Source organism: Corvus cornix, chromosome 3 (genome assembly GCF_000738735.6).
Source record: "Corvus cornix cornix isolate S_Up_H32 chromosome 3, ASM73873v5, whole genome shotgun sequence".
NCBI classification, from domain to species: Eukaryota; Metazoa; Chordata; class Aves; order Passeriformes; family Corvidae; genus Corvus; species Corvus cornix.
Genome location: NC_047056.1, coordinates 6,706,107 through 6,725,066, shown reverse-complemented (window position 1 = coordinate 6,725,066; position 18,960 = coordinate 6,706,107). Strand labels below are relative to the sequence as shown.

Genomic DNA, 18,960 nt, shown 5'->3' with positions numbered 1-18,960 from the left:
CATGTTTTGTTACTACCAGCTTGTACTAGAACATATCCACGTCTTCCCCACCAACTCAAGTCTGGATCTGGGATGACTCCCATGACTTGGCCAAGTTTTCCAGCTGCCGAGGTTACCTCAGCAGACCAGTTGCTGTCGCAGATATGCGGTGGCTTTGCCCAGACCGCTGTGTTTCTGGAGACCTGGAGCCTGAGCAGGGCTGGGGTCTGAGGCCCAGCAGATCCAGGAGAGCCTCCAGTATGGGTCAGACTGGGTGTGCCCGGCCTGGGCTGCCTTTGAACCCCCTGGTTTGCACCATCTGGGCAGACCAACACAAGCCTGACCCTGCCCAGCCCAGCGGGGTTGTTGTGCCCGTGTTTGTGCCAGGGGCACCACGCACAAGTCCGTCCATGAGCTCACAATCAACCAGACCTGAGAGGCCAACAGAGACACAGAAAAGATTTACAGGATGCCACAGAAGGTTTGGAAGGGACATTAAATATCATCTATGTGTGTCTGTATATAGCAGAGGCAATTGTCTTTTGTGTCTGTCTTGAATCTTTGAGCTCAGACTGCGATGCCGGTTGGCTTTACCACTGCGTGAGGTTCCACATGTGCCTGTCAGACCACATAACCCCAAAATAGGCATTTCTCTAGTGACATTTAGCCTTAGTGTTCCAAATGAAGACACTGACTTGCAGCAAGGCAGTCTTTCGCAGGATGGAACTGTAAGTATTTATTTACCCAGAGTGTAACTTTTATCTTTCATCAGAATGCAGGTATGAGCTGCTTAATGACAGGATTATGTATGTAAACTTGCACTTTATAAAAGTTTGGAAATAGACCTTTGCCTAACAACAGTCATGTTCTTGGAAATCAAGTTCCATCTACAGAAGCCTTTCATGTTATAAACATATCCCGCATGTGAGTCATCGTTACAATTCAATAAATACTTTACAAAAATAATGCTAGCTTTTTAAAAAAAATTAAGACATTTTAAGTCACCAATAATTCCTCCCAGAGAGCTTCCCTTAAAGAATAGCTACTTCTGTAGGACACTGCACTCAGCATGAGAAAACTGGGGGAAAAGGGCTGCTTGTATCTTTTATCCCAGGGAACTTGTGGATTCCACTTTTACTGTTCTCTAAAAAAATAAACTTCTTTCTTTTCTTAAAAGAAAGAAACAAGCAGATCCAAACATTCTTCATATTAAAAACTGGGAAGGAACTGTGATCTTTTTTTTGTCCTTTGACATGGATTCCTCCTCTGCCCTCACTCCTCCAAAGAGTTACAGCATTCTCGGTTCACAGGTAGCTGCTCTAGAGATGTAAGCCCCAACAGCTGCAGCTCCGTATCCGAGATGTCTCCAGGAGTGGGCTGTTTGTAACTCTTGCAGAACCACTGCATCAGGACATTTTCTGGCCTGTGTGAAAATTACAGCTACAACTTCCTGCAAGCCTACCCCAGGTGGACAGCAAAGACCTGAGATAGAAGGTAACAGGAAGAATTCCAAGAGAAAAATTGCTAGGGATTTTCTATATTCACTTCTGACTATTACCCTTCCAAAAAAAGTTCTTCCCTTCTTAGATAAGACTAGTCATTAAACCAATTACAGAGAAAACTGATGCAGTAGGTGCATTAATCTTGTAAACCGTTCCCATATGGAAGAGTACATTCTTCAATCCCACTGTTTATAATAACTTTTAAATATGTGCCTCCTCCGCTGGGGCCTTGGGGCCTGATGGTGATGGCAGCTACCCCCCAGCCCCTCCACTATGTTACAGATGGGAAATAAAATGAAATGCACATTATTACATGAACATTATTGCAGTATAAAATCCTATCAGGACAAGATTTATGTATGTCTGTATGCAAAAATAGGTGTGTGTGAGACAGAGAGATACGTGTTTATAAATTACACACACTATGAAAAATAGTTATATATTATATTACAACTATATACATTCATTGGAAAGGAACTGATCAACCCCTGTGGAGGAGCCAATGCAGCAGCCATCATCAGTTCTTTGGCATCCAGGAAACGAATGCTATTTTGTGTCTGAAGAAGAGGAAAATCTTCTCAGTATTCCCTTGCTTCTTGAAACTGCTTGTAGTAGTCTTCGTCTGATGGGTTTTCTGTACACTTCTGTCCATTGTTGGGAGGCCGGGCTTCATTGTAGCGGCTCCAGTCACCTTTGCATATGATCCAAGGCAGAATGTCCACTTTGTAGTGGAGTTCTGCTGAGAATTCGATGCTGATCAGGTTCGGCGTCCCTGCCCCTTTGCCCCTGGTGATCAGCTGCATGTTATCATCGTAGCAGCAGTGCTGCGCTGCAAGCGTTGTGCTTTCCAAAGACAGCATGGAGCGGATGCAGTATCGTGCCGTGGGCTTGTAGATCTCCAGTTTTTCCTTGGGACCACTCGCATCTTTCCAGCGGAAGTTCTTCCTCTTAAGTCGATCGTAGATCTCAGCGGTGCTGTACGCAACTTCTCTGGGGTAGGAGCACGGGCAGCTGGGAAGATCGTTGACCACTTTGTGCATGTATTTCTTCAGGAACTCGCTCTTGCAGCTCATCCATCTCTCACAGCTATCAGTATCTGTTTCAGGGCAGGAAATGGAAACTTAAGATACATTAAGCAGCATCCCAGTTCATGTGATCAGTGATAATAAATGAGTCAAGTGTAGCTGCTCAGCACCAGTGCTCTGCTTTAGAAAGAAAGGGCAACCACAGCTTGCTGCCCTGCCCTCAGTATATCACTGTGCTCTCTTGTCAGGTAAAGAAATCATGTGTGACTGACTTCAGTGCCTCAGGCAGTGCTAGTCTGAGTTACAGTGCAGAACCAGGCCAGTAGGAATCTGTGACACTTCTACCTGGCAAATTCTAATTAAGCCACTGATATGCCCATGCAGCACAAGAGACACTACCATGGGTTGATAAGCAACAGAAGTAGGGAAATCACAGTGATTTGGGACCAGTCTTCAGCTGGAACCCTTAGTCAGAACACACTCACCAGGAAAAACAGCAGTCAGATGTTGAAGTATTAAGTTTCAGACGATGCTAGAGATTACAGGATGGCAAGCAAGGCCTGGATTACTCTTTCTAAAGTTCATTCTGGGCCCTAATTCAGTCTTTCTTCTAAAAAACAAATAGTTTTTTCTATTTGGTCTCCACTTTCCAAAGAGGTACTTCAAGCCTCTGCAGTTCAAACATGGAGACTGACATCTTAGCTGGCAAATGAAGCCAAAAGCAATTCAGGTTCTAAAAGGGCATATACATCAGAGTGGCTGTACTTCAGGAGGAGTTAATGGCACTAGAGCCATGACGTATGGCTGGGATTAAAGAGGTTTGTAGACCAGTAGCATATTTAATACTGGCACTCTCTTATTTTGCAAGGCTCTTGTGAGAATCCAGTTAAACATCTCCTACCTAAAATATTATTTATGTTGTCTATATCTTTCTATGGGCTGTCAAAAAACCCCTGCATGTCTTGTTCCACACTTACTTCAGAGGACTCTGCAGGAGAGTAACTAACTGGGACCTAAAACTCTTAGAGCAAACACTCTTGCAAAATATTTACTTAGTGATTAGTGTCCTGTTTTTCTATCTCCTTAAAGAGTCCCATCCTGGCTGTCATTAACTATTGTGCCCTGCCACCATAGGAGGGAGGTGCTGGGTTACACTACTTATTCAATTAATCCAGCAGCCAGTGTCTCTGAGTGGCCACATTATGGTTTTGTTGGAGGGTCGAAAGCAGAACATTGCAGAGATTGGACTGAGTTTTAGATAGTTCAGAATCAAGCCATGCCCTATAAAATTGCTTTGGCTCCCCCCACTGCAGCACACAGAGCTATAAAAGCAAAGCACACTCATAAAAGTCATTGCCCTTTTTTTTTTTTTTGATGTGACAGCTGTATTTAAAATGCTTTTATAGGGTCTTCCATTCGAGGCTATTTCAGCAAAATAATAAAGGTTTGATTTTTACCTCCTCCATTAATATGGAGTCTTACAGCTCTTTTCTGAATTAGGACAGCAAGTAACAATTTTATGATGAAACAAGCACAGGACTTAAGGGGAGAAAGATTCTATGACTGAAGCAAATGTTCAGATTGTAAACATAAGCAAGATAATAAATGACTGCTGTTACTGATATTTTTAGTGATAAACTCAATATCTTGGTTCCAAAGGACTAAGAAAACCCTAAGGAAGCCTCTTATCTGTTACTGAAGGATTGACTGTGCTGCTTACCAACTTCAAACAGTTTGGTTGCGTTGAAGTCTTCACTCCCTGCAAGTAAACTCACTTCTGTGGCAGCTGTCCGGAAGGTATCTTCGATCCCTAAGACAAACACGTGTTAGTGGTGCTGGTGTTTTCCTGTTAAAACACAATGGAATCAGCTGCCTCCTTGCCACCCATCCTTCCCCAGGCTCTGCAAGGTGCTTTGATTTGGCAGGGGAGCATTCTGAAGTTGCTGCTGGACTCTTCCTTTAAAAGCATGATGACCAAGGAATCTGTGCTGTTAGGAAGGTAAAAGAGAGCGACAGGCCTGGAGACAGGCGAGTAAGTTCATCTCCATAAGTGAGCAACCATTTTTCAAGGAAAAATGATTCTGTTACAAGAAAATTGGTGCTTGTTAGTCTCTCCCAATGCTAGGGAGTTAAAAGGTGTGAGTAGGCAAGAGATAACCAACCTCTCCAAGCAATTCCATCCCTGTGATTTATAGCTATCAAATAAAATACCAGGATCTCAGCATATCAGGATCTACCAACAACCTCCAGTTAATTGTTTGCTATCAGTAGAGAGACACAGAGATTGCCAGAAAAATGATCTTGCCAAAGTAAACAGCTTTCATTACTGCTTTACTTCAGCCTATTGACCAGCCCAATGTTTCTGTGCCACGTAGGCTTAACACAAATATCTCCTCAAAAAAACTCAAAAAGGTTTTAGGTTTTTTTTTCCTTTCCTCCCCATTGAATTAAAGACCTCTAAAGAGAGCATAAAGATCTTTAATATGTGATAACTATATGGTTAATAATGAAGTCTATTCACCATCCATCTTCTTGCCAATGAACTTTCTCCCGCTCTCCTGAACTGGGGCATAATGGTGGCTTGCAAAGGTTCAAAACAGCCTCAGGCCAATTTTCAATAAAATTATCATACAGTTTTGCCTTAACTCCAGCACTAGATGTAGAATAATAGATACCCAAGAACCCATTACAAGGCAGTAATTCACTGCTGGAATTATAAACAGCAGAAGCTGAGCTTTGCCCTTGTAATTTTAAAAATGTCAGCACAGCCTCAAAGAGTGAATGTGTTTTGCTTGTGGATCGTTGGAGGTCTGTTATATGACATAATATATTCTTTCAAGTTTGCCACTGTTTGGTGCTAGCTGGTAATAAATACTAGACAATATAACTGGGGGTTACTTGCTTTTCTCTGGAATTAGCCCCTTATTATTGAGGTTTTAGGATGTATGAGAGCATGCAGAAATATTTTTCCCCTGAACTGCCTAGCAGTTGTTGCCTTACAATGGAGACATGAATCTATCTGCAAGTGAGAAACTTCTCTCCAACTCTCTCACCAAGTCTTCTAAATCTCCTTTCCAGCACTGCTGACATTTCACTTCCCATTAAAAAAGCCTGACCTACAGTTTAAGAATTTCTGCCTTTCTGAGTCATTAAGTAAACTGAGAGTAATGCATACCACCACAACTTGTGTTTTCACTTCTCTCTCTCGTCTTGGGAAGTAATGAACTTGCACCTATCCCCTGCATTGTGGCAGCTACTGCATGACAAATTGGTCTAAATTCAAACACACAGCAACATTTAAAAAACAGTTTTCCGTAGCAGCTTCAAATTTTCATGATGTAGGCTTGAGTTCTCAGCCCTGCTTTTGCCAAAGTGAAGACTGGGTGATGGTAAGGACACTTCAAATGTCAAATCCTGTGAATGGGCAGGAACTAAGGCAAGGCTCCTTGGCCATATTTTCTGAATATATTCAAGCCAAAACTATACATTCCTTCATCCCTGTTCACCGATCAGGCAATGCCATTCACTGCACAGCAAAACAGGAGCTCACTGAGGTAACAGCACAGCTGGTTTGATATTCTAAAACAGCTCCAAATTTGTTTCAAGAGAGTAGATTACACCCTTTGGAATACAAAACGCCTGTGCACAAAAATGACTGCCATGACCCAAAGAAAGCCTGTACTTGTCTTTTAAGTCCTGAGGGATGGTGGACTGCATCTAGCAGTGTATCATTACCATGAATAAATGGTGTTGAAAATCGGTGTGTCTTTTCCCACCGGAACCCTCACCTTGCCACGGAACACATGGGCCCCAGGCTTTGCACACAGGAGGGCTCTCCCACCCCATGGCCACCTCTCCCTGCCCCCCCTGGCAGCAGCTCCCACGAACAGCTCCCACCTGGGCAGTTGGGCCTGTCGCAGGTGCGGGACTCGGTGGCCGTGCAGGCGTACCCGCAGGACCTCGTGCGCTTCTGATTGCCACTCCCACAGGTGACGCTGCACAGGGACCACGGGCTCCAGTCGCCCTCGCCATCAACGTAATCTGTGCAAGGACAAACATGGGGAAGGAAATGAAGAAACAAAACTCCTACTACCCAAAACTACTGTGTAGTGTTTTTTATTAAGAAGGCAAAACAAGAATGGAATCCAGATGTCTCTACCTGAAGCTTGGGCTGAATGCCAGGCGCAAGCCTGCTGTTTAAATGGTTTTCACACTTGATGCTCCTCAGGGAAATGCATGCAACATTATTTGAAAAAATATTTCCTTTCTCTTTTGACCTTTTGGCAGCTGAGAATCCTCAGCTGCAGAGCTGGGTCGTGAACTAACAGTACACATCTATTCACATAATCTCCCTGCATACAGGAACATGTTTATAGACCAGACTAACCAGGCACAGGATAAATTAAGTTTTCTTTTTCATATTTTCAAAACACACAGCCATAGCACAACAATTCTCAACTTTTAGGGAAAGATGCATGTTGTTGGGATATGGGAAGCTACAGGGTCATGAGTGAAAATCACAATTTTGTTTTTCAGTCCCTTGAACAGGGTACAGATATTTCAGAAATACTGCTATGAGAACAGGGAACTGCATGCTCCTCTTGCACTGAGAACAACATGCAATTTTTAGTGTTTCGTGTGGATTAATAAATAACATCAAGTCTGACTATTTACTAGAAGGAACCTTCTGAAAAGGAGACATGACTTTATTCTCTTCTGGTAGAGAGCCAAAGGCACTGGACACCAGGTCTGTACCACAGAAGCTGGTGCTGCTGTGGGTACCTAAACTCTTCAGAACCAGCCTCCTTTGTGTGCTGCGTTCAACTGTTGCACATCCCACCATGTGAAGGCCACCAAAAAAAGCCCATGAACCCATCCCAGTTTTCTTGCCTTCCCACTGGCCTCCCCAGCTAAGGGAACATTTGTCTTAATGGTTTTCCCTGCAACCTACAGGAGATATTTTACTGACCCTGTGGTCATAACTTGCAGTCGTAGCTCCTTTGGGTTACACCACCATGCGTAGCAAAGCAAAATCTGGTTTAGTGGTTTTGAGACAGCCCTGTTCTATAGCTATAGGTAAGAGTACCTAAGCTACAGCAAGACCTGCCTTCCCTGGCCTCTGTGCTACACGAGATTCCTGCTCCCCCCACGGCCATGCTGTCTGTGGGCTTCCTGAGCTGGTTAGCAGAACATGTAACTTGATTTGTACCATATGTAATGACTGACGACAACTCTGTGGGGTGCTATTAAACATTTATTGCCAGGAGTATGGCAAGGTTATATATCTCACTCAGAGCAAGCTGCCTAGATGTGAGCTCCTCGTGGCAGGGACCTTATGTATTTCTCCTCCTTTTCTGACATGGCTGATGATGGGGAAGCCACCACACCGGAATCAGGTGTCCACGGTGTGATGTGGTTGTGAACATGGCTAATGTCAGTGTGCAAGACCCATGGTTTTGGGGTTTGCCAGCAGACAGGCACCACAACAGTCCAAAAAGGCATCAGATATCTCAGGAAAATGGCCCTCTATGCCTGGCCCTGCTCTTCTTCCTAGCTCTTTTCCAACTCTTTTCTTTCCACAACAATGTGGTTGGCAAGGAGGAGGACAGGTGAGCAGGCGCAATGGCTGTCAAACAGTCCAGCCCAGGAGGCCCAGGTAGGGCAGGGAGAGACCTTGGTAGTCGCAGTGATGCCATGAAGGCTTTTTGCTTTGTCCTTTATACCCTTGCTATACCTTTTTACAACTTCTGTATTCTTAGTGCTTTTTGCCTACATTCTTGGACTTGTTTGTTCATCTAGGAGACTAAACATTTTAGAAGCTTCGTAGCTAGGGATCAGTGTGCCCCAGACCCCAAGGTCCTCTCCAGAACACATTCTGTAAACTACAATACAACCATCCAGGGGAAGGCTCCTTGGGGAGGTGGGGCTCACTCGAGCCTCTCATTGGGGAATCTTTGATAGATATGCTAATTAGTAAGACCCATAGTGTTATACCAGATCTTTTGGGGGTGTGCATTGCAGTGTGCATTTCGGTGCATTCGACCTGGATGTGTGCATGTAAGGATTTTTAAAATAAATACCAATGTAAAATCCCTTTTCCCCTTCTAACCGTGTTTGACTCTTAAGACCAGGAAAAGGCATCAGCAAGAGGAGAGAGAGACACACATAGGAAAGGTGTGAACATGTCAGTGGGTGCAGCATCTAAGCCCTACATGGGCAGGATCTGCTGCTACATCCTCCTGGACAAGGCCAATGGCACAGAGCATTTCAGGTTAGACAGAGGGCCAGGAGCTGTTTCCAGTTGGTTGGGTGCTCTGGTGTGCCGAAGAGAGCTCTAAGATAATTTTTAGACCTGCCTACCTAGTGTTTACACTTCACACTGTTGAATATACCATGTTAGATTTTCAGCTGGAGCTCAAACTGTTCTTCCTATTTTCATATTTGTAATTCTTACTATGTTTTTTCTACCACAATTATTTGTGAAAGCAATTTTATTTAACTTAAATGAATAACTACTATATGAATTCTTGGCAATAAACCCTGCCCACAAATAAATGTAGGTGCAAAAAGAGGGGATAGACTTTAATCTTCTAGCCACAAAATTTAATACGTATGTATGTGTTTAAACACACCATTCCATGAAAACTCTCTCTTGATTTTTAAGACTCTAGTACTTCAAGTTAGCCAAATCGTAGGAAAAATAAGGCTGAAGCAGTGCATGACAGGCACTCTGCAGCATCTGGGGAATAACAACAGAAATTCCAGGGTAAAAGTACTGCGGCTCTGACACCTTGTTCTGACTAAAGTTGTTTGTATTTACACACAACTTAAATTCAAGGGGCTCCTGTGAACACAGTTTAGCTCACCTCCCTTGGGTCATTCCCATGTGGACAGTCACAGCCTGTCAGGGCAGTGAATAGCTGTAGTTCGTCTCTGTTTCTAGTTTCTGCAGCTGTTTCATACAACAAGCTGAAAACAATTGTTTTTGCTGTGACACATCTGGAATAATATTACACACGCAAATACACAATGTTCCTGCTGCACATGCCACTCCCCACACATGCACCAACATAATTAATCTTATTTGTGTATCCACCAAATACTACCACGTTTCAGATCTTGCTTATTTATCCAATAGTTATATTTTGGTTCCCAAACCACCGCACAATTCTAAATTTGTACTTATCCTTACTCTAAAAATAAATATGAAACCTTGTTTCCTCTACTTTTAAAAAAAGCACACGTCGGACTAAAAAAAGGCACTCTTCTGGGATAACTGGTATGATTTTCAAGATTATAGACTTACTAGTGGAATGCAGCTACCACAGTACAGCTTGTGCATCTGCACAGATTTTTATTTAAAAGCTGATGAACAAAAGCCACATGTTGAAAAATTCTATTTTGCTTGGCCTGCTCTCAGCGATGCCTCACCATTCTCATTTCCCCCACGCTTGTTTTTTACAATCCCAAAATGCCCATACGAGGCCTGGAACGCAAACTTACCATACTCTGGCTGCTCCTTGGACTCAAATGTCCGGTGACTGGGTGCATGACTATCCCACCCACCGAGAGGGTTTAGGAAGTTGCTGTCCTCAGTAGTGCTGTCGTACTTGTAGTCCTGGTCCCCGCTGCTCATGCGAGTCAAGGTGGAGGACCTCTGCCACCAGTTCCTCCAGTCAGGCGATGGGGCTGGCCAGCTGGGCTTGCTGCTCTCCTTCTGCAGATCCTTGTCTGTCTCCGTGTCGGGGCCATCCACCACTTCAATGGTAACCTGTGGGATTCAGAACAGCCCAGTCTGACTGTCAGCGCCTCCTCCCGGTCAGTGGGAAACTTTCCACACAGCAAAGACGAGGTGCTGCCTGGCAAAGGGGCTGTGCAATACCTTTGAGTTTGCATATTGTAAACCATATGCGGATTACTGAGCCCAGAGATAGGCAGAGGATGAGTGATTCCTTCTGCTACCTCTGCTGAATCAGATCTTGGAACAAAGGCTAGGAAAAATCCTGCACAAAATAATAACCCATGCTGTGCCTAAAACCTTTGCAGCATAATTTTCTGCCTTATGGGGAATATGTGTTTAGAGCCAAACATATATGAACAGGAAAAAGAAAACCAAACCTGTAGTCTGTGCTGAGGCTGAATTTGAGGCAAGCATGAAGCACACCAATGTGCAGAGCCTGTTCCAAGGCCTTGGGCTGACTCAAGATGGGGCTAAGCAAGGCCATGAGTGTGAAGGTAAAGATGCAGAGCCCAGGTACCTCTGGGTTTGCGTCTGTCTTGCCCTCTGGCAGCAGTCCAGCTGTTACTGCTGCATGAAACCACACTTTGTGGCAGTGATGGGAGCCAGCAGCTCCTCTGACCAACGCTGAGTAAGTGACTTGCTGCAAAGCCCTCTAAAGTAGGTCCTTTTGTCATGCTGGAAGAGTATAATGACCTGTTATGGTCAACCTGTTTATGGTTTCTACAGAAGCCCAGAACCAAAATTCAGAGTTTGCTGCCCAATTCCCTCACAGACATCACAAATGTCAATATCACTGTGCATAAGAGCAACCCTTGATTGTTGCTTTCTGTGCTGAACAATGTGTAATTGTAAAACTCTTGGATAAATACTGTGTGTGCACATAGGTGGCTATTTAGGTAGAAGCAGAGACTAGCTGCCAGAAACCTTGGCTCTGTGAGTCATGCAAGCATTGCCTGGCCACAGATACATCACAAAAAGCTCTCATGTGTCATGCTAATGGGGTTCATTGATTACACTGGACTGGCTAAACAACCAGAAGTGACTCTCAAGATATATCTATAATGTTTAATAGGTATGGAGGCATTCTCAGCCTTCCAAGATGGTACACAGTGAAAATCAGGTTGTATAAAACTGAAATAACGTACAATTATGCTAGAAGTCATTTACACAGCTCTGTGGATGTGCATGGTGCATAAAAGATTCGTTTTATAAAATTGTTTTTGGTAAAATCACACACAAGGAAAAGAAAGAAAACGTCACAGCTACCTGTGACCCAGAGGGTGTGACATAGGAAGCAAAGAAGAACTGTCATACCCTCAGAGCTGCAGACAAACAATGCCCACACATCCTGTGTTTGGAGAAAGGAGATTTTGAACCTATTTCATGCTTTGCATTTTATCACAGACCAGGCCATTGAAATGAAAAAACTTTCAGGCTACTATGAAGCTCCACTAGGAGAAAGAGCAAGAGCAAAGGAAAGTGCAGCTGTCAGCCTAACAGCATATTTACACAAAAGGTATTTCACTCCCAGCCTAAATATGGAATTGGAACGATTACTTCATTAAACCTCAGTTTCTACAGACCAAGAATTAAAATGGATTTCATAAGCTTGAAAACATCAGGGTCAGTTCAGGCATTCAAAATTGTTTCATCTATCCAAGAAAACAGAGTTTTCACAATAAATGAAAGGAAATCGCCTTACTGAGTGGCAACCACTGCCAGTGGTGGGGCTTTGGTACTCCCCACCTGGAAATTAGTACAACTCCAGTACTTTAGTAGCAAGTATTTTTAGGACCACACTAACTCTCTGAGCAGTGACTCAGCAAAGTGGGAAAAACCATCCCTCTGATAAAAAATAATGATAATTGCTCCATTTGCTTTGATAATCTGTAGCTGTGTGACAGTCAATCAGCATGAACTTGCATTATTTCAGCCAGGGACAATTTGAAGAACCACAGGAACTTGGTTTTAAATAACGATTGATGCTGCCAAGTCAGTTTAAGGAAAAGATGGTTTGCAGGGACAGAGAAACGTCTGCTGAGCTTGGTGCTACACTGGTGAGGAAAGGCAGGTGGAACACATGGGCTTGCAGTGTCATCAGACCCCACCAGACCTCCAGCAGCACTGCAACTAACTTACTTCCAAGACACATCTGTGCAATCAGATAGCCCCTGCAGTCTGTTTTTACCACTGAGGAAGCTTATTAGAAAGGCCTCTAAAATGAGTTTTCCAACACACAGCTAATTTAAAAACCAAAACCAGCAGAAGCAAAATCCAGTGTGGTAGTCTGACAAATAACGGTGTTCCTCTCTCCACTGCTTTAAGCTTTGATTACCAAGGTGTTTATTGTGGCATAAAAATCATACAGTGAAAGAAATTCTATAAAGAATCCTGGGATTGCCTGAACCGCCACTCTCGGAAATTAGAAGCCAGCTTCAATCGACTCTGGTGTTTTCAGGGACTTGGCTGTGCTCTGCCGAGCTCCATTTGACTTAATGGACTTTCCAGAGGCAGGGAGGAAATCAGTGCCTAATCCTAGTAATCCCTCCTCCAAAAGTTAGGGCAGACTTGTGAGAAGAGGCTGCTGTTTCAGGTGAGCAATTGCTCCCTTATCCCAGTCTAAAATTTTGAAAAGTCAGCTTTCACTAAATTCTTCCCAGTAGTTAGATAGACTTACAGTGTTAGTCCATGACTGTACATACATGTACATGGCACTGAAACATGTAACTTGTTTCATCAGTTTCTATATTGGGGGCTGTTTATAAAAAGGAATAAAGAAATCAAGAACTAGAGAATAAAGACCAAGAACTAGAGTCATAAAGAACAGGCGTTCAGAGAAGCTCTGGAAAAGCTTTCATGCTGTATAAGTATTCCAGCTTACATGTTCTCTTAAAAATTAAAAAATAAATCTGCTTTAGCAATTCTATCTTGGAGACAATTTTAGAGGCTGATTTCTTCTTCCAGTGATTATCAAAACTGTAAAGATTCTTTTTTTCTCAAGCTTCCCAAAATGTCTGTGGTAACACAGTTCTTGTATAAATCCACAATCATCCCCAGAAGTATTCAAACCTAAAATAAAGCCACTTTTTTATGGTTGTATGAGCTAGGAATAAGGACATTCCTCTGACAACTGTTAAAAGCAGTTGGCGTAGGCACATTAAAACAACAGATTTGCAGTCAATTTCTAATGAAACAAGTGTATCAAGCACAGATGTATGCAGACACCAACATCCAATTTTCTCCTGGCCAAAAATATACAGAAGATAAATATTATCCCAGCCTGCTGGAGTGCACAAAAAGTTCTGTGTTCTTCGTCCTGTTTACAGAGACAATGTTTCTGAATTCACTTTACTGGTGTAAACATTGCCCCAAGCAACTGGAAGATTATGTTTCAGGAAGAACTATGTTTGTGATATCGTGCAAGCAGCAGATCCTACAGCATTTCTATCCTGTTTCTTTCATACAATCGATGCAAATTTTCAATACAGAACTTGCCATTCTGGTAAGATAGACATGCAAGTCAGCAATGAGGTAAGAATAACAGGAGAACAGAAACAAGTTCATTGTAAGAGATTGAAATGGTAAATCCGGCTTTACGCCACATGATTTTAATTAAAATTGTATCAGCAGTGATACCAATTTACTTCTGGTTGTGTCATGTCACTTAGTTTTCTGGACTTGAAAAGTGAAGGAACCTCAAACTCTGTTGGGAGCAAAGAAGACAATGTGACTTGAAACCTGAAATTTCTATTTAATGCTGTAATCCAATTTGCAATCTCTGATGAGCCCAGCTGAACCCCAGAAATAAAAACGTGTTCTAGCTCTGAATTCTGTGCTCTGCAGTGAGATCTTGTTACAGCATGATGTTGAGAAACCTGCACAGCTCTGGTATTGACAGCAGCTTAACCGTGGCCCGCAGCCCCCGGCTCTGCCTGCACGAGTATCTCCAGCTGGCCAGAGGAGCAACCAGCTCCTGCTAGGCTCCACTGTGCTTCCAGTGCTGCACCTGGCAACAACTGCTGTGCTGCTACCTCAAGGTATTAGACCTCACAAGCCTTACAAGAAACAAGCACTGCTGGAGCCCTCCAGCTCCTCCTGTGCTAAATTAGAGATCAGACTGGTAGGACTGGTCAGACACTGTTGAGTCTTCTGTGACAATACCAAGAGGGTGTTGCTTTCAAATGCATTGAAACCAGCAGCTTCAAAGGACAAATATAAGTGATAGCTAAAAAGTAAATCTAATAAAATGAGTAAAAAGTGACATTATGAGGCAGGTGGAGGTGAGGGAAATGGCCATGGGTGAACTTGGAGAAGAGTTGAAGTCTGCAGCTCTTTTTTAAAAGCAGATCACAGAGCCTTGTTTCTCTTTAGTTGTGTATGTTCCTAGAGTGGGTGGTTTTGTGTAGAAGTTCTTCTAAGACAAGGTAGTAACCCAGTAGGTATCAAAGAGAGAAAATAGGTAACAAATAGATAACAAAGCTAACACAGCAGCACTGGAGTGGTGTGACTAGTGGATATGGCCACAGGCCTCATGAAAAATGATAAAGACGTAGCAGGCATTAACTTCTTCCGGTTTAAAGCCACTCCTATCAATTACCATGGTTATCAACATGGTTTTAAACAGGAATCCTACCTGTTCCTGTGCAGTTTTCACCCAGAATATGTCACCTCTTCGAAATGTTTAATACATCCATTACGACTGGAGCTCACCCAGCTGTGTTTCAGCTCTATTGGTCATGAAGCTTGACCAAGATTTAAGTTCAGTGAGGAACATTAATATCCACCAAATGCCCTTATTGCCCAAAGAGGTTGTGATCTCCTTGTCCCTGGAGGTGTGACTGGGCTGGATAGGCCTCTAAATAACCTGATCTAGTGGAAGGTGTCCCTGCCCATGGCAGGGGGACTTGAACTAGATGATCTTGAAGGTCCTTTCCAACCCAAACTACTCTATGGTTCTATGAGTTTTCCCTTTCCTGCTCATTTGTCATGGTGTCGAGCACTGCTGGGGAAGCAGCAAAGCAGTGCAACAACAGAGCAGCAGACTACCTGTCCCTCTCACAGTGCACAACCCTGGGAGACCAGTAGTAGAAGGAAAAGGGGAGGGACTGGGCAAAAAGTTCAGTTGCAGGTTGAAACATCTGGCTCCAAACAGAGGGTTGGCTGCAAAGAGTGAAGAGGTTGTAGAAGGCTGTTTAGAACAGACAAGAAAAACCCATCAGAAATGGAAAATAGGCAGGTTCCTGTACACCTCCCATGTGACTTCGTTCTGCTACTCAGGGGTTAGAACAATTCTGACTGAATAATAACCCTGACCAATTACAGGGTCTGCATAGGCATCCCTTGGCTAGTCTGTCAAACAAGTGCAAACCTAGACATCCTAGGGTATTTTCCACTTGTGAAAGGAAATCTAAAAAAACCATGTGATCAGTTTTTGTAATCACCTTCTCATCTAGAAGTCTTCCAGGCATTGACAGAACTGTTAAAATGACAAAAAGGAAAACAAAATACCCCAAACCAAGCAGCCAGTCTTTGCTCAACAGCAGCTACTGTGGTTACTCTCAACAACCAGTGTGGAAGCACAGCTGAAGCATAAAATGCCACTTGAAATGACGGGAGATTTTACAAGGCTAGAACACCACAGCAAGACCAGTAAGTGTTGTCCTGGTCTTGTATGCAAAGAGACATATTCATTTGGATTACTGCAGCTCTGACTGTTGCTTCTGAGGGTTTTCTAGAGACAGTCTGCTGTACTTAGGTTATCATCTGATAAATACGGCAGTACCTGGGGTAATCTGAATTCCTCTGATGGTGTTCTGATATTCACCAGTTCATCACTAAAAGAGCACACACCAGGGCATGATACAGCAAGTGCCATCTCACAGGAACCAGAGAAGGAATGGCCCTAAAGAAAACTCGCTGGAGTATCTTTCCCGCCTGCTTTTTTGGAAGAATTTTATGTCTCTTTCTTAGATTTTTAATTTCCCAGGTATAACTTCCATTAAAAAGATGTTATTTTTGGTCTATGCAGTAGAAGGAAAAAGAGGTTTTGAGTCTTTGAGAAGAAAATGTGGCCATTATGCTATCTTAAAATGGAAGCTGTTTTCTCCTTTCCAATTTCTCAGTCCTAGGAGGACTCTTTAAATCAACACTCCCAGGATTGTAACTTACAGAGCCAGGAGCCATTGTGCAAAACCAAAAATAAGCATCAATTCTGTTTTCACCTGCCAAATAGCTGATGGGAAATTTGCAAGTCAGCAAGTGTCACTATTTCTGTTCAGGTCAGTATAGTACTGTTTAAAAAGCAAGAATTCACTATAATCCTATTTTTCCTAAAAGAGCAGGCCAACTTTTACAAGCTTTAGGCAAAGAAATAAACTTTCTCTGTCTCTGTAAGGAATTAATGGGAGTTTTATCTCCATGAGGCTTGACCAGCTGCAAGACTGTCAACCAAGAACTTGAAGAAGCTTTGTATATCACTATTTATGCACCTAAGTAAGCAGAGTAAGTGCAGAGTAAATAAAATGCAGAACTCAGGGAGCCTGTTTCTGAAAGGGCTCATCCTTGTGCACAAGAGCTCTGGGATCAATGTTGTCCAATGCTTTTCAGTTTACAGGACTAGTCTTCCCAGTTCTCAGAGTCCAGCAAAACTGCTGACATAGTTGCTGACAAATTTCTGAGATCAGGTGGTGGAAAAAGAGGTCAGAGCAGCAGCAGTTACTATGAAGACAAGCCAGGGAACTGTTGCCATCTCTTTTATCTGTTCCCTGTGTCTAAACATTGTATGCTGTTACCACTCAGAGAAGGTTTTTGTTTCCTCCTGTCCTCCTCTGCAGTTTACATACTGTTCAAACAGTGATGTTACACTATTTGCCTCATGCCACAATCTGGGGCCCCTACAGCTTCCCAATCTTCCCTTCCTAAAGCTCTCTGGAATGGTTCTCCTTGCACAAGAGATGTTCCAACTTATCTACTGCGACTGCAAGGGAGTGACTCTGTGGAGGCAGCTTGCTCTCACCCAGTCATGGAATCATGCACTGGTTTGGGTTGGAAGAGGTCTTAAGGATCATCCCATTCCACCCCCGTGCCATGGGCAGGGACACCTTCCACCAGACCAGGTTGCTCAGAGCCCCATCCAACCTGGCCTTGAACACTTCCAGGGATGGGGCAGCCACAACTTCTCTGGGCAACCTGTGCCAGAGCCTCCCCACCCTGACAGGGAAGAATTTCTTCCTAAAACTACTCTAAACTTATCCTCTGTCTGTTTAAAGCCATTCTCTCTTGTCCTATCACTCCATGCCCTTGTAAAAAGTCCCTCTCCAGCTCTCTTGGAGCCCCTTTAGCACTGGAAGGTGCTCTACGGTGTCCCCTGAGCCTTCTTTTCTCCAGGCTGAACAGCCCCAGCCCTTCAAGCCTGTCTCCAGAGCAGAGGTGCTCCAGCCCTCTTGAGCATGTTGGCCTCTCACCAGCAGATCTATTACATCTTTACATACGTACTTCTTAGACATATCAAAAGGATGGTAATTTTGTGGGCTGGGGGACTATAAGAAGCCAGGAATTAATTTAACCAGAAAACCAGATCTATTAGTGCATTGTTTTTATAAGCACTTCTTAGGCAGAACAACTTTTGAATTTATTGTTTTGGTTAAAAGAGACTGCTTATTAATGCCAATTTTGCTTTAAGGCTCTGAATTAAAAACAAATCACTCATTTTTTCCTCTCTCCGATCCTTGAAGTTTCAAGATGCAAGTGGCTTGTAAGAGGCTGTTCCAAACCCAAGAACAGTTTGAGGAATAACATATAACAAAGTTTCTTGCAGACAACTTTTTTTTACTCCAAGCAGCTGCTACAGAAATTAACTCTAAGTCTCACTTCCATACAGAGGAACACATTTTGACCTGAAAATGAAAGACTTGTTCTCTGACAACGTTTGGGGATGGTTGCATTTTATAATAGCATACCAAAAGCAAATCTGTTCACAAACAAGTTTTACACCAATTAATTGAAGACAGAAATTAAAATACCCACTTATTATCAATGAAGGTAATATGCTCCAAAATGGCAGTCACAAAGATGGGTTTAGTGTCACAAAGATGGGTTTAGTATCACAAACAGGTCTACATTGTCCTCCACACTTATGCAATCAATGCTATCCAAGGAGCAATTTAGAAAACATTTGCAATCTGTGCATTAACTTAGAGAGAAAAAGTATGTATTATGTATTTTTTATATATAATACTATGTTACATTACATTATATTGTACTATATACCTTCTCTATTGGTAGAGACAGATTGTTCTGGCTGCATGTCATGCAAGCCAAGCTGAAAGTTGTCTTGGTTCAGTAAAATAACTTTGTGTAAGTTATAAAAAAATCAGATGTTAACATAAATTTGTACCTGAATGTTGGGATTCTGCCCATTGATATCCGCTTTTGACAGGTCGGGGAAGTTTGGGAGATCCAGGAGAAAAGATCTGGGTCCATCTCTTTGCAAGGATGTATGCCCATTCTCCTGCCTGAATTGCTCCTTAGGGAATGGCTGGTGGGCAGCCTGGAGATCAGGGTATTCTCGTCGCTCCTCAGGGTTCAGGGTGAAACTGTCTTGAGGAGAATGGTCCTCTGCACTCAGTGTGTTCTGGGGAAGGAAAGCAAGGCACAATAATGACAACTGAGAGCGTGCAGTCCTGCCAGTGCCCCCCTCCCTCCAATGGCTGCA

General features: G+C 43.2%; 1 protein-coding gene across 2 annotated transcripts in view; it reads right to left on the bottom strand.

Moving 5' to 3' along the window:
- Positions 1–684: 684 nt before the first annotated feature.
- The window catches only part of ISM1 (isthmin 1), a 39,063-nt gene continuing 20,787 nt past the window's right edge, over positions 685–18,960 (bottom strand). Inside the window, exons 2-6 of one of the 2 annotated variants that reach the window (XM_039569938.1) lie at positions 18,643–18,879; positions 10,010–10,277; positions 6,404–6,547; positions 4,227–4,316; positions 685–2,601 (exon numbers count right to left, since the gene is read on the bottom strand). In XM_039569938.1, the coding sequence (XP_039425872.1) occupies positions 2,060–2,601; positions 4,227–4,316; positions 6,404–6,547; positions 10,010–10,277; positions 18,643–18,879 (1,281 nt within the window). In that variant the 3' untranslated portion in view covers positions 685–2,059. The remainder of the gene's footprint in view (positions 2,602–4,226; positions 4,317–6,403; positions 6,548–10,009; positions 10,278–18,642; positions 18,880–18,960) is intronic. The other variant, XM_039569939.1, reaches the window with a different exon arrangement.